Raw genomic sequence first — 15,992 nt, 5'->3', positions numbered from 1 at the left:
CAGAGTGTTTTCTAGTGAGCTTAATTCATGCAGTATGTACATTATCTGTGTTCTGTTGTGAGGATATATATATCTGCGTATAATCCACAGAAGACTCCACAAAAGGAAACATGACCATTGTGTTAAAAAATTCTTTTTACCTATTCTAGCTATCAGTAAGCTTACTAAAAAAAAAAGAAAAATCAATTTGGAAAAGGTTAATTTTATTGACCAGTATTTCAAACCAGTTGGGTGATAGTAAGCAACCATTCCTTAACTGACAGAAGAGTTGTTCTAGTCCTGGATCCTGGATAGTCCGTGCATGAACACAGTTTTTCACTTAGGTCATTGCAGTTGTCCACAACTACAAAATGGAACACATCAAGATAATGCTGCTGTGGAGCTAGCAGTGAAGATAAGTCTTCATGTTGGAAATTGACTCTAAGAATCAGCATGTTATCAGAATTTATCTGAATGTTTATTCAATCTGTCCAGAATATTCACCTAAAAATGAACACAAGATAATAACAGCAACATTGTTAGTATCTTGCCAGCAGTGAAAATAATGTAGACCGTGGAAAACTGTCATCTCTCAGCATTATCTGTTATCTGTGAGATTCCTCTGCTAACAAGGGTAGAGGGGGAAAACTTTCTCTCTGACAGATTGTCAAAAACATCATGTGGGAAAGCAAATTCATTTGGGAACCTTTGCCAATGCTATTATGATTTATTCCAGATTTGCGATGGTGGCAAATGTCTGTAGCTCGGGTGTAGAATGGCGGTGGTGGTTCATTCTCCGAGCTTGTGGGTTGGTTTCTGAAGGTTTTGTTACCAGGCTAGGTAACATCTTCAGGGGACTTTAGGGGATGTCAGTGTCAGTGTTCCTCTGTTTATAAGGGCTTCATGTGGCCAGAGGAACACTGACACTGACATCCCCTAAACTCTGTTGAAGATGTTAACCTAGCCTGGGAATGAAACTTTCGGAAACCAACCCACAAGCTCGGAGAACGAACCGCCAGCCTTATTCCAGATTTCTTATAACTGCTATAAATCTGATGCTTAAGCACTTATTCTTCTTGGGCCTGTAAAATATAAATAATCTAAATTGGAATAACTACTTCCAATGATTTTACCAATCCATAACCTCTGCAGCAATTTTGGATTCAGTAATTGTATTCTATGAGTTCTAGATGCTACTAAGAAAGATTACAAGACATGCTACAGTGGGGGAGAAAAGTATTTGATCCCCTGCTGATTTTGTATGTTTGCCCACTGACAAAGAAATGATCAATCTATCATTTTAATGGTAGGTTTATTTTAACAGTGAGAGACAGAATAACAACAACAAAAACAACAACAAAAATCCAGAAGAACGCTTTTCAAAAAAGCTATAAATTGATTTGCATTTTAATGAGTGAAATCAGTATTTGATCCCCTATCAATCAGCAACATTTCTGGCTCCCAGGTGGTTTTTATACAGGTAACAAGCTGAGATTAGGAACAATCTCTTAAAGGGAGTGCTCCTAATCTCAGCTTGTTATCTATATTAAAGACACCTGTCCACAGAAGCAATCAATCAGATTCCAAATTCTCCACCATGGCCAAGACTAAAGAGCTGTCCAAGGATGTCAGAGACAAGATTGTAGATCTACAAAAGACTGGAATGGGCTACAAGTTGACAACAGTTGGTGCGATTATTCGCAAATGGAAGAAATACAAAATAACTATCAATCTCCCTCGGTCTGGGCCTCCATGCAAGATCTCACCTCGTGGAGTTTCAATGATCATGAGAACAGCGAGGAATCTGCCCAGAACTACATGGGAGGATCTTCTCAATGATCTGAAGGCAGCTGGGACCAAGAAAACAATTGGTAACACACTACGCAGTGAAGGACTGAAATCCTGCAGCGCCTGCAATGTCTCCCTGCTCAAGAAAGCACATGTACAGACCCATCTGAAGTTTGACAACGAAAATCTGAATGTTTCAGAGGAGAACTGGGTGAAATTATTATGGTCAGGTGAGACCAAAATCGAGCTCTTTAGCATCAATTCAACTCACCGTGTTAGGAGGAGGAATGCTGCCTCTGACCCCAAGAACACCATCCTCACCGTCAAACATGGAGGTGGAAACATTATGCTTTGGGGGTATTTTTCTGCTAAGGGGAACAGGACAACTTTACCACATCAAAGGGACAATGAACAGGGCCATGTGCCATCAAATCATGGGTGAGAAGCTCCTTCCTTCAGCCACGGCATTGAAAATGGGTCATGGATGGGTATTCCAGCATGGCAATGACCCAAAACACATAGCCAAAGCAACAAAGGAGTGGCTCAAGAAGAAGTACGTTAAGGTCCTAGAATGGCCTAGCCAGTCTCCAGACCTTAATCCCATAGAAAATCTGTGGAAGGAGCTGAAGGTTCGAGCTGCCAAGCCTTGAAACCTTAATGACTTGGAGAGGATCTGCAAAGAGGAGTGGGATAAAATCCCTCCTGAGATGTGTGCAAACCTGGTGGCCAACTATAAATAATGTCTGACCTCTGTGACTGCCAACAAAGGTTTTGCTACCAAGTACTAAAATCATGTTTTAAGAAGGTGTAAAATACTTATTTCACTCATTAAAATGCAAATCAATTTATAACTTTTTTGAAATGAGTTTTTCTGGATTTTTTTGTTGTTATTCTCTCTCTGTTAAAATAAACCTACCATTAAAATTATAGACTGATCATTTCTTTGTCAATGGGCAAATGTACAAAATCAGCAGGGGATTAAATAACTCCCCCCCCCACACTATATTCTGAAATGATATTTGGCCAAGCACCCTCTTAATACATTCAAAGGAATATCTTCTACTGCACAATGCCAATAAGATGCCATTCTTACCAGACTTACTTCATGTGAGTGTGTCTTCCCACAGAAGCTTCCGCTCGGCCCTGCTTTAAACCCTATGCAATGTAATACACAGTTTGAAGTTAAAGATTAATACATTTTGCTGTCCTGCAAGAAACAGGTAACACAAATAAAAATCCAGTGATAAAACCACCCTGCAAAAAGTGAGCAGGAAGGGCTTCCACAATCAACGGTATTAACAATTTATGTGCAAATCCATGAGCTATATAGCTTGTGTTTTTTCCCTTGCAGCACAAATTATAAGCAAATGATTTCAAAGCAAATAGCTTTGGTTCCAAGTTTAGTTTATGATGAAATAGAAAAGTGGTAATTTTAATCCAAACTACTGCAATTCCTGCCCTCTGGAATACCATTCTTTCCCATGTCTCTTTTGCCAGTTGTGCTTTAGAAAAGTGTTAAGACTTTGGCTTTATTTTCTTGTTTGTACATTTACTCAGCAAGCTGGCATTATAGTATTTATGTTGTATACCACTTTGAGTCTTCTTTTTGATTTGATAGTCTTATAAGCCTCTTGCCACCATCAACATCCCATTTCACATTATTAGCTGCAAGATTTTATTGCTGAAATTCCTAGAACATCATCAATGGTATTTAGAGTTCTTCTTATACATATTCTCTCATTTTTTCACACAAGAAATGTGTTTGCAATAAACATATCACTGCAGATTCAGAATAATATGAAAAATATTTCATGTTTTCTGTCCAGAGGATTTTGATTATTTTTCTTTAACACTGATATTTTTGACATTTATGAAAAAAATAGTTAAGCTGAAAGAACTTTGTTTATTTGTCTAAATAAAAAATCTTAAGAACTGCCAGATTTGTTTTTTTGGCCCAATGCTCTTTGAAATATGAATGAAGCATATGAAAAAAGAGGAACCTAACAGGTCAGGTGGTGAAAAGATTACAGTGTAGAGCTTAGTGCAATCCAACATAGAACAGATCCATGTAGACAATTTAATTAGCAGCCATCAACGATTATAATCTTATCCCATTCCCTTTTCTGATAGACTGGAACTTATGAGCAGGAAGTTAATGAAGTTCTGGGAGTCTTTTGATTGAAGAAAAGAGTAATTATAAATAATATTGTCACTATTAGGTAGTAGTACTATCTATTAACCTAAAATTACTGTTGTATATTTTTAAAGATATAACCCAGAGAAGCAGATAGCCAATTTATAAGCACATCACTTACAATAATTAAACAGAAATAGAAAACCAAAATACAAATAGAAAATAGAATACAAAATAAAGATGGCTTATTGTAAGCTGGAGAAATGAGGAACTCTCCCTTTAAACTACATGGTTTAATATTTACACTAAGTGTTTATATCAATCTCTGTATATAGGACATTTCTTTCAAAAAAGCCATACTGTAACAAATCATATTTTTATTTTATTTTTAGCAGCAATAAATCTGATAAGCTAGGCAGTTTGCATGTTAATATGAAAAAAAAATGCCTCACCAGGTAGTAGCCAGTGTGGTAGCCACTCATATACCAAGCTATTAACATACTTCCTAAAGCTTCATCATCATCAGGTGAATCTGAACTAAGAAGTGGAGGAGGTGGTATCAACTAGAAAAATAAAGGACAAATTTATCAGCTAGTTTTTAGTGTTTCTCAAGGCTGGCTGGATAAATCTTGGAATTGAAATCCACATATCTTAAAGTATCCAAGGTAGAGAAACATTAGTTTGTACAAACAAAAAAGAAAGCACTCATCTTAGAAACAACAATGACATTTTTAACTAGCTAAAACCACAATACACAAGTTCAGAATTAGTAACTTCTAATTTAATTTATACATTTTTATTACTGCTTATTAAATTCAAACAAATCCTTACTGCAAAATCAACCAGATTAATGAAATAAAAATGATAGAGGAACATTTCATGACAATTCTCAACTAGAAACCCAACAACATAGATTATTTCTCACAACATGACATGCCTTTTATTGCCTCTCATCACTCACCGGTGGTCCTGAGGGAAATGGTGTAGACCAGCCTGATAAGAAAGGTGGAGGCCCAGGGAATTTCCTTCCAGCCTAGAGCAGCAAAGCACTCTTAATCAATTACACTGCCATATTCATGCATGACTCAACAGTCCATAAAACAAACCTAGAGAAACATCAATTTGCTTTTGGGCAAACCTGATATGAGCATCAATCAAACTTTATGATGGTCAAACACCAGCATAAGGAGGGTGGAGTACAATCAAAATCATGCCTATTGGCTTCCCTGGGAATAAAGGTTGGTATCTTAGCTATGTAGCCCAACTGATGCTCTGTGTCTGCTACATAGTATTTAAATAATGATTTAGCCTGATTTGGAAAAAAAGCCTGAGGATGAGATTTAGTTGCCACTATCTTTTTCCATGTAGACTGAAAGCCATCCCTCATAGTTAGTGGGGCAAGCCAAGAGGAAAAAAGCCAATAGTTGGGTAATGGACATTCACACTCTAACTTTCACTTTCTTGAGACCTGTTTCTAATCTTATGGTGCCATTAGAAACACATTTTGGGACTTGAAGGATCGATTTTAGAAATTTGGACTGAACAAGTTCTAATGGTGCAAAACTGGAAAATGGACCCAGCTGGGCATAAAGAAGTTGTACTATTGGCTTGGCTTCAAATAATTTGCTGCTGAATGCAGTGGCCATCTCTTGTCTTGGGGAATAAAAGTTTGTGTTGAGGGGATGGCCTACCATGGAGTTGATATGCGAGTTGAAGTTAATATAGACTAGAATGATCCATTCATTCTGGAGCCAGATAGATAGGGTTAGTTGGAATGCATTGTCTCCGGGGTTGGGAGAAAGGCATTTGTGCTGTGTGCAGAGGATGTGGGCATTGGGGCGTGGGCATCAATATTTTTCTTAGTGAGCTATGGGTTTTTCTCTTCTTAGCCATGAATTCCATTTTTACAAATTCCAGTGATTTTCTGATAGTGGTGTGACTTTAGCCAAAGTGGAAAAGATCTGCAGATCCGGGTGTTTCTACAAAGTATTTTGTGCCTCCCTAGTTGTTTGTTTGTTTAACAATGTTCTCTTGAAGGGATTTTATGAGAATAGTCACTCTAAAGAATATGAACTGTTCTCCAAAATTTCTTATTTTAAGTCAATATTAATTGAACCACAGAACTGTAAAAATGTTTCTATAATTTCTTTCAAATGGATAAGCTTCATTACAGGTAGTCTTTGACTTACAACAGTTCATTTAGTGACTGTTCAAAGTTACAATGGCACTGAAAAAAGTGACTTATGACCATTTTTCACACAACCATTGTAGCATCTCCACGGTCACATGATCAAAATTCAGATGCTTGGCAACCGACTCATATTTATGATGGTCGCAGTGTCCCAGGGTCATGTGATGATCACCTTTGGCAACCTTCTGACAAGTGAAGTCAATGGGAAAAGCCAATTTAATTAATTACGTTACTAACTTAATAACTGCAGTGATTCACTTAACAACTGTGGCAAGAAAGGTAGTAAAATGGGGCAAAACTCTCACTTAGTAACAGAAATTTTGGGCTCAATTGTGGTCGTAAGTCGAGGACTACTTGTATTTTTCAAAATTCTCAGAAATTTCTTCTGAGTGGGACATGACATGCCTCCAGAATCCATGAGGGTAGATTTGATTCAAATCAACCCTTTTAATGAAACACTCACACAGCTGCCCTGGTCATCCTTTTTAACTGAGCTGCATGAAATAGAGAGACAATTAGGTTTTCACACTGGCACACTACTTGTTGGATGGTTTTGTTTATGCACAAAGCAGAAAAAGTAAATGTTTATTTTTTTCAGATTCTCTTTACACATTGATACAATTCACACAAAGTTCTGTTCTGATAATGTTCAGTATCAAAGCTTTTTTAAAAAATCAGAAAATCTGAGAGGGGCATATACTTTTTCAGACAACTGTGTTTACTCATCTCCTTCAATATAACCTACTAACCTGCAGCGATACTCTATTGATTCTGATAGGAGTCTTTCCCATCCAATATGAACAACCCAATTATTAAACTGATAGCATGTTTGTTTGAATAGTTTCCAATATGTCCTTCCTCATAAAATTAGTTTCAATACTGCACTTTAAGTTTTAATATAACAACTTAGTTTTGTGAACGCCACTGCTTAGTAAGGTAAAGCTTTCAAACTTGCTTATAAACTTACCCTTTCTGATCCTTGTGCTGAAGGTGATGATGGACGAGGAAAGTGGGTGTTCCACTGCGCTGATTTTGTATGGTTGTGTTTGCTTTGAGGTGACCGGAAGGAAAAGTCACTTTCATCCGTTGAATACTGAGTCTCATTTTCATTCTAATAAAAAAAAATACATTAAATTTTATGAATGTGCAGCAGATATTTAAAATTACAAAATATATTGCACTTTTTGTTTTCATTCTATTCTCTGTAAAATATACTGTTTTAAATGCAACTGCTAAAATCCCTATTTCAGAATAACCAAATAGCTTCAATAACTTCCCCTATGAACAGCCATTTTAGTGACTAATTTGTTTAGCAACCAGTAAAAATAACAATAATGATAATAACCACAAAATAGCTGGAATAGACTGTGGTCACTAAATGAGGACAGGATGTAACTTTTTAATTAGTTGAACTTATTAAGCTGCAAATGTATTTCTCTGTTGGTAGCCTTGATTTGAAAATTACAATAGGTTATGTGGAGATATTTCAAAAATATAAAGGGAGCAAGTATAAACTACAGGTAACCCTCAATGAGTGTAATGGAGCTTGCCCATTCCATTCATAATTTGAAAACTCAAGAGTGAATTGAACGAGATCACTCCCTCGCTCGTTAAGATGCACGTGGCTTGTTAAGAGAACATGAGGTATCTCAGGGTGGGACAGGCCATGGAAGGCCGATAGAACAGGCCCCCAAGGCCTCCCCAACCCACTAAGATACCTCATGCTTCCCTTTCCCTTCCTGCTGCGCTGGACTCACCTGGAAAAGATCCATCTTCTCTGCCGCAGTTTCTGCTGCCGCCCGGATCTGAAGCTGGGGGACAATTCCACGCCCCCCCCCCCGTGGCCTGATCCTGGCATCAGAAGCCTTTTCCAGGCCGCTGCCACCCGGAAACAGGCTGCCAGAGAGCTACATAAGCGTCCCCCAGCCTGAGATCCAGGTGGCAGCGGCCTGGAAAAGACCTCTGGAGCCTGGATCCAGCCTCCGGAGGCACGTGGAAGTGTCCCCCGGCTTCGGTTCCATTCTCTGTTGCAGAGAACAGAGATCTAAAGTACCGTGAGATCACGCGAGATCAGTAACGTAAGATCTCGTGTGATCTTGTGTTACTTTAGGCCTCTATTCTCTGTGAATGCATCGAAGGCCCGGAGCAGCCAAGAAAGTGAACAATCTCGATCTTCGCAGGGTGAATACTAAAGACCTGGTTCCTAGGAAGACCTGGATGGAGTGGGGAGGGAGGAAATAACCAGGATGAATGTTGCAGTGCCACTGCAGTCGCTCGTAAGGTTGAATGACTGCCGTGGTGTGGCAACATTCATATTTCAGGACTTGCTCGTAAGCATTAGGAAGCACTCATCACGTAACTTTGAACGAGCATTAAGTAAATACTGGTAACTCGGGGGATTACCTGTATTTATTTTAATTATGAGCCATTTATCAGAATGTTCTGGGTCAGCTCTGGGGAGTGAAAGAAACAATGGCCTATGTAACTAGGATCATACTAGAGCTCAATAAGAGCCTTAAGTAGCTAAGTAAGAAGCTCACTCAACTGCAGAATAACGCTGTATTTCATATGTATTGCTTTTTCTTATCACACAATATCTTTTCCTGATATTTTCTTTGTGAAATTATATGAAAAAGAATAACGGAAATAAGAACATGAGCTTTCTTCAATTGCCATCTTAAGTGCAAGGCAAACTTCTGCAATAGGACATTTGTTATATCCATTTAGGCTCTGTGTGTGATGCAGAACCTTGAAACAAGATCAGGATTCTCTATTGCACAGGAAACTTATGGAACACCTTACATTGTGGAAGTTCAACTCTGAATGTGAAGATATTAAAGAGAGTGATGGGAAACCTATAAAACTATTACATACCTACATTATTCCTCCTGTATAGAATCTACAAAGAAAACATATATTTGCCTTTAAATGCAATCTACTTCTGTTAGAACCTTAACACTTGCAATATTTTTCCTATTTGGTATAGGTTGTTACATTTGCTTTACCTCAGCAGCACTTTTCTCTTCATTAGTTCCCTCAGTATCCATCGGTGGTAAAAGATCTGATAACTTCTGCTCTTCCCTATTACCATATCCAGTATAAACTACTACACAAGTTCCTTTCTTCCAGTTAATTGAGGTAATAGTTGCTTGGTATACATTGCCATCTTCAGACCAAACTGCGCTACATACATCATTAACTCTCCACTGCATTGAAAAGAAAAATGTTACATTAATGATGCTTCAAATCATTTTTTTTCTCACCTTACTATATATTTACTATCCAATTTCTGGCATAAAAGTTGTGACATTATTTTTATACAGCAAGCATTCTGAACAGCTAAAGTAGTTCTGAATTTATTAATGGATTGATGGAAAGATAAAAAAGCAAATCTGAATAAAGTGGAAGGCGTGTAAGTGAAAGTTTTGTTTTATTTTGGGATATAATGGTAAATCAGACCAGCTCATATTGTACCAGTTTTAAAGATAAACAAATATAAGATATATATCTATCTATATCTATATCTGTATCTGTATATCTATATCTATATATCTATATCTATATCTATATCTATCTATCTATCTATCTATCTATCTATCTATCTATCTATCTATCTATCTATCTATCTATATCTATCTATCTATCTATATATATATATATATATCTTATATTTGTTTAAATTATAAGATACACAAATATGTATCTTATACTTTTTTTGCCTTGGGTTTGATCCAATTGCTTCCTTGGATTTGTACTATATAATTATAAAGAAAAAATAGTCTTTTGTAGAACAATGCTCTTGCTATTTCATAAATTCTTAGTTTTTTGTAATTATTATTTATTCTGGCACTTAAATATGTATATAATGCCCCCCAAAAGCTTATCCTAAGCAGGATAGCAATCTTACTATTTAAATACAAAGTACATTTCCAGCCCGGACATCTTGTCACTTCAATCAAGTTACTTTTTAAATTTGCAGTTCATGTTTTAAGGGTCCCTGATTTATTATTCTTACTGAAATAGCTTTAATGCATTAGAAACACAGGTTAAAATAATACAACATGTACAAGTTTTCATAAACATACCATTTTATAACAGTAGTAAACTATTTCAGTAACTGGAAAACAACTAACCTACCAAAAAAGCTTAAATCTTGGTAAATAGCCGATGTCTCCATTTCTCTATCAAATTTCATGTGAAACAGAATTAGATAATTGAAACTTTGCCTCTTCTCTGTTTCATGCCAGGGAACAATTTTTGTCTTTTTATTTCAGATTTTTAATTCCTTTTTGAAGTCCATTTAAAATGTTTTTTTCAATAAAACAATTATTATGAATTCTTTTATTGATTTTAATTAATTCGATTGTTCTTTTATTAATTCTAAATGCAGTGTACTATTATACAACCAACAACCTGTTTTTGTGTTGTAGCATTATTTTTCTTTCTACTCTTATTCTTTTTATTGTTTTTTCTTTTTGTTCCAGCATTTTGCTCAGTTTTGTCCAAAGGCTCTGAACAGTCACCATTCTTCAAGGCATTCTGTGGGAGAAAGTAAAGAAATTAGTAAAAATAGACATTTCTTCAAGTTCAGCTTGACTCCTGGTGGTTCATAGATGTATTTTCCTTGGCAACTGGCTTTCCACTACCTAGTCTAACTTTGGGAAAATCCTGATAGACTTTCAATCAAATGTTAATTAGATCCAACTCCCTTAATTTTCAAGTTCATTGGTTCTGCAACCAGCTGCTTATATATTCAACACCCACTGTAAAACTTCATTTTACAACTACCAATCTTTTAACTGTATTATGATTGTTTAAATATAATATATATATTTTAAACAATCTGAAATAATTATGTAACATATAGAATGTAATAAATCAAAACATGTAAAAAAAACTTCTTGGGACTGTACAAGCAATCCTTCGAAGTTTTGTGATGTGTCTGAGTATCATATAAGCAGATAGTTTGGTTTTTTCTCTTTCAAACTGTGGTTTCTATCATGTAGTTCTTAAGAACTTCTGTAAGCTTTCAAGTCAGATATGTCAAACACAAGGCCCGGGGGCCGGATGCAGCCCATGAAGTGGTTTCATGTGGCCCGCGAAGCCATCCTGGAAACAGTGAGGGAACGGCCCCCGCTGCCTTGGCCCTGGCCGGCCGGGAGCCACTGTACAATTTTGTGATGGCCATCTATGCTGAAATGCATTCAGTCTTAGCTCCACAAGGCCATCTAGAAACAGTGAGGAACCAGCCTCTGCTGTGTCGGCCCCGCCCCCTAGGTGCATGCTGGGGAAGTGTCATTCTTTGTGAGAATGGAGTAATGGACCATGACTTGGCGCTTGCCCCGGTCCCACCCCCTTCACCAGAGACCCTCAGATCTGTCCCACGCCTACCCAGGCCCCCACAGGCACCCTTGACGCGAACGATGTAGAGCTGGCCATGCCCACCCAGTAGGCCACACCCAATCCATCCACGCCCACTCATTAGGCTGCACCCAGCCTGACTACACCCACTCAGCCCCCCAAGGGCAACTGCAGTGCTGATGCGGCCCTCAATGAAATTGAGTTTGACACCCGTTTCAAGTGATATATAATTCTCAGAAAATGAAAATGTGACATATTAGTTCAAATTTAGTTTGCTTGCTTCTACATAAATAGTTAAGCATAAAGGTGATGCTGCAGGCACAAGACATACAACTTGTAATTTTGGCTATTTAACTAGAATATATTATTAAAATAAAAAGTCTCTTTAAAAATCTATATTGATTTTCTTACAAAATTTGTTACAAAATTAAATTAACCAGAGTATCATTGGGGAGCTGAAGAGTAGCCAACCTGGGGCTTAGTCCTGGCACATAGTTCATCCCCACCCCAAGATAAATAACAAGTAAAATTTAGAAAATAAAATGCCTTTGTATATGAGGGCAATTTGGAAATAAACCTCCGTTTGGTTATCAATGACAGACACTCACAGAACTTTTATTATACCTGATGTTTGTTATGGATGGCTTGTCTGAGTTTTCGTAAGGTTTCACAGTAACTTCTGAACTGATGGTTGAACCATGCTCCATGAACTTCATTAGGAGCACTCCTTTGGCATCTTCACATTTGGCGGGGTTTTCTATGGCACCACTTCCGGTGTGGTGTTGGTTCATGATAATGCTGGCCCGCACACCGCTATACCCCCCCCAAGAACTTTTGAAGCCCAGATCTGGCGCCGAGCGACGACTACTATTAAGGGATTTCAAATCTTGCAAGACGCCTCAAGTGCCTCAATTTGAATGGTGATTATGTCGAAAAGTAATGTAATGTTGTAGCTTTCTAATATATATATAATAAAAGTTCTGTATCTGCAAGTATCTGTCATTGATAACCAAATGGAGGTTTATTTCCTAATTGCCCTCATATAAACATGTTCTTCCTGAAATGTTTTGCATTTTGAGTGCAGTGTGTGAAGCTTTTGTACTCTGACTACATCTCTAATAGGGAAAATTATTTCTTTAGAATTTTCTCTTTGGTTTCTAGCTAGTTTAATGTTCAAGAATCAAAACGTATATGATGTATACATTTCAGGAAAAACAATATTTTTGCATAGTGAGCATGAAATTCCATTGTGTGTTTTACCTTAAAAGATGCAACAGCTTTGTCATACGCTTTTATCAGGGCTGTATCATCCCATATATCAGAATCATCACTCTGTGAAAAGCAGAATAAAAAACGTATTTTTCTGAAGTTAAAACACACACACACCCCAGTCTCAACAATGAACCATGCAGTGTGAATAATCTTGGCTTTTGTCGGACATCACTTTTACTTTGTTTCAGGAATACTATTGACATGCTGGATCCGAAGCTCTGGGTGACGCGAACCAGCCAAGTTGACTCTATCGCGTGGAATGAAAAAAACAGCAACTTTACACGCTTCCCTGCCCTGCAGCACGACAAAACTCTTTCTGAAATTCCGGCAAGGTTCGAGCCGTTTTGCTCTGTATCCAGCGCAGCTCCCAGGTCGAGAAACTCGGGCGCTTCTTCGCCCTGCTGAAAGGAGCCTCGCGCTTCTCCACATTTCGGGCAGCCCGAACGCCATTCCGGCCAGCCCCCTCCCCCCGGCCCCCACGTTTCCTCCTTTAAGTTAAGGGGCTTAGGCTCCGTCGCTATTTCCTTTCCTTCGCTTCCAAGCGGAATAGCTTCAGAGCCACCGGCCAGTCACCGCGACCGTGGTTATCAAGATGGAAAGGCGACACGCCTAGCACCGTTACCTGCCCGCCCCCCCGTCTGAACAGGACCGCATCGCCCCCTTCGCGAGAAGCCATGTGAACTTCTGAGCCAGACTGAAAAGCGGAAAACGACTGAAGTAAAGCGCCTTTCCCGAAGGCCACTTCGCGGATACTGCCGGCCTCCTTCGCTAAGTATCTCATGGGAATTGGTCAGGCCAACGAGGCTTCCGCAAGCGCGGCCGGCTGCGCGGCAAAGGCGCGGTACCGTCCCCTACTGGTTGGGAGGCTGCCAGGAGATCATCGCTTCGTTGGTAACGGCCGTCAAACCCCGGCTCTTGCTCAGTTGGAGACCGGCTCGGCGTTTTCCAACAGGGAAGCCACAACCTACCAAATTCGCAGCCAACTCGGGCAACAGCGAGTGATTTGGGGAAGCATAATCTACAGGAAGCAGCAGGTTGGGAATCATTTTTTATCCTAAGAAAATCCAAGATTTTCCAAGAATGATTCTATAGCCACAAGCATACCACCCTTCTCAATTCCTATCTCCAAGGGACTGCCAGTGTTCTGCTTGGCGTAGCCCATAAATTTAATTAATCTGACAATCCTTTACCCACCATCAATTGACCCATTTCTTCTTGCTTAGATTTTTTTTATCCTGCCTTTATTACTTTTATAAATAATTAAAAGTGGTGAACATACCTAATATTCCTTCCTCCACTTCTTTTCCAAACAACCTGTGAAGTAGGTTGGGCTGAGAGAGACTGACTGGTCCAAAGTCATCCAGCTGGCTTTCATGCCTAAGGCAGAACTAGAACTGTCTGCCAATTTCTATCCTGGCTTAGGTCAACACAGTTATGTAAGCACACTATACTTAATTTCACCTCTTCGCAAAGTGTGTTTGTGTCAATTTGATCAGTAATTGGTACAGTACCAAGGAGCAGGATGGAGTACCTGCCAGTTGCTATTAATGCAATCCATTAGTGCATTTAAAAATAAGTGTCTCCCTTCCACCATCACCAAAGAGAATGCTTTTTGTTAGCAACCAAAGGTAGGGTATTACAATATTCTTTTGACAAAATACAGTAAGGGCTAAACTAATGGCCAAAAGCTGAAGTCCGTTTATCAGGATCTGTGCCAAGTATTACATGACCAATGGTCAACCAACATCCACCAACTCCCAAATTGAGGTGAGTAGTACTAGAGCTACAATATTTGAAGCATTTCTCTTTACTGTTATCTATTGGTCCTCTAGCTTTTGCATAAAACTTTAACGGTAGTCAAATTTAACACAAAATAGAAAATTCTCTAGGTCAGTGATGGCGAATCTTTTAGAGACTGAGTGCTGAAAAAGCGCCCCGCCCCCGCCCACAAAGCCACCCACCTCTACGGCCCGCCAATCGCCCAGGCGGCCCTGCAGTACCATGGCAGCCACACCCTCCACCTGAGCCCCGCAGTATCATCTGCACGCAACAGGGCGTGAGGGCAGAATCTTGTCCCTACTGCCCAGCTGCCATATCCTTGGCTGCACTGCTCCATGCAGGCTGCACCTGGGAGTGGCTCTCCTCTGGGGTGCTGCTGGTGAGGAGGGGGCCATGGGGGAGATGGGGCTGGGGCAATGGTGTGTGTGCCTACAGGGAGGGCTCTGAATGCCGCCTCTGGCACCTGTGCCATAGGTTTGCCACCACTGCTCTAGGTGTTTGTTTCCTTACTGCTTTTGTACCTCACTTGGCTTAATGCCAAGCAAGAAAACAAGTGGGTAATAATCCCATTGTTATGCTGAGCTTTTCATGAATTAAAAGGCTTTTCATTTTTTATATTTAAAATTTTGATGTTCAAAAGTAAGGAACCATTCTTTTCAAATGATTTTATTTCATTCCATGCTGCTGTATTCTTATTTGCTCCTCACACATTGCATTTAAAATGGCAATGCATTTTTCAGGATACTTCTGTAATCCACCCACTACATTTGTTTTGAAAATGACAAAAATATATTTCAATAATTATTAAGATCTATAAATTTATAAGAATGATTGAAAGATTTTTGAAAGATGGATGGCTCTTTGATAATCTGTTATAGAATGCATTTACGATGAAATATCCTTTGGGACCAAATATCTCCTCATCCAGTGTTTCTTCTCTATTTATACAACTCAGTTCTGTCTACATTAACGCACAGATTTCATTTGAATCTGACTTTACTCTTGGTGATATCATTAACATATTGCAGTTTTCTTGACAATACAAAAATCATTTGCCCCTGCCTTATTATGGAAAGTTTTTCAATTTCATGGCTAGCATACAACTTTTAAGATTTTTGTGGTAGTTTTCCTAATCTGACAATTTTTTTCAATCCTAAAGAAAAAGCCATGCGCTGCTACCCACAGACGCTAAATATAATGCATCCTAGTACATGCAATAAATTTAATCTCACAAGTCAGATGCCTATGTAATTATGAGGGTTACACTGTTAAATTTTAGTAAAATATAATACCCCTAAATTCTTTACAGAGAATATTTAAAACAAAAATACTTACCCCGTTTTACTTGAATGAATGATAAAGACTGTGAGAAAGACTCTAATACAGTAACTATATTGCTTGGAAAAAAAAGAATTTAATTTAAATTGATTTTTATAAGTACTCTATTATCTTTGCCACAATTCTGTTCCTGCTGATTACAGTGCAAAC

General features: G+C 38.6%; 1 protein-coding gene across 2 annotated transcripts; it reads right to left on the bottom strand.

Moving 5' to 3' along the window:
* Positions 1 to 186: 186 nt before the first annotated feature.
* On the bottom strand, positions 187 to 13,521 carry LOC120297740 (survival motor neuron protein-like). 2 transcript variants are annotated; one of them, XM_039320731.1, is made up of 9 exons: positions 13,348 to 13,521; positions 12,714 to 12,785; positions 10,506 to 10,631; positions 9,098 to 9,298; positions 7,060 to 7,203; positions 4,863 to 4,934; positions 4,354 to 4,464; positions 2,861 to 2,922; positions 187 to 483 (listed from the first exon to the last, which is right to left on the bottom strand). In XM_039320731.1, exons 1-8 carry the CDS (start codon positions 13,504 to 13,506, stop codon positions 2,866 to 2,868), a joined length of 942 nt encoding a protein of 313 aa, XP_039176665.1. In that variant the 5' UTR covers positions 13,507 to 13,521; the 3' UTR covers positions 187 to 483; positions 2,861 to 2,865. The 2 variants fall into 2 exon arrangements, with proteins under 2 accessions (XP_039176665.1, XP_039176664.1); XM_039320730.1 differs by having other exon boundaries at positions 2,870 to 2,922.
* Positions 13,522 to 15,992: the final 2,471 nt, after the last annotated feature.

This window comes from Crotalus tigris, unplaced genomic scaffold, assembly GCF_016545835.1.
Source record: "Crotalus tigris isolate CLP2741 ecotype Arizona unplaced genomic scaffold, ASM1654583v1 scf7180000023687.2574627, whole genome shotgun sequence".
In the NCBI taxonomy this organism is placed as follows: Eukaryota; Metazoa; Chordata; class Lepidosauria; order Squamata; family Viperidae; genus Crotalus; species Crotalus tigris.
This window is presented reverse-complemented; position numbering and strand designations above follow the sequence as displayed.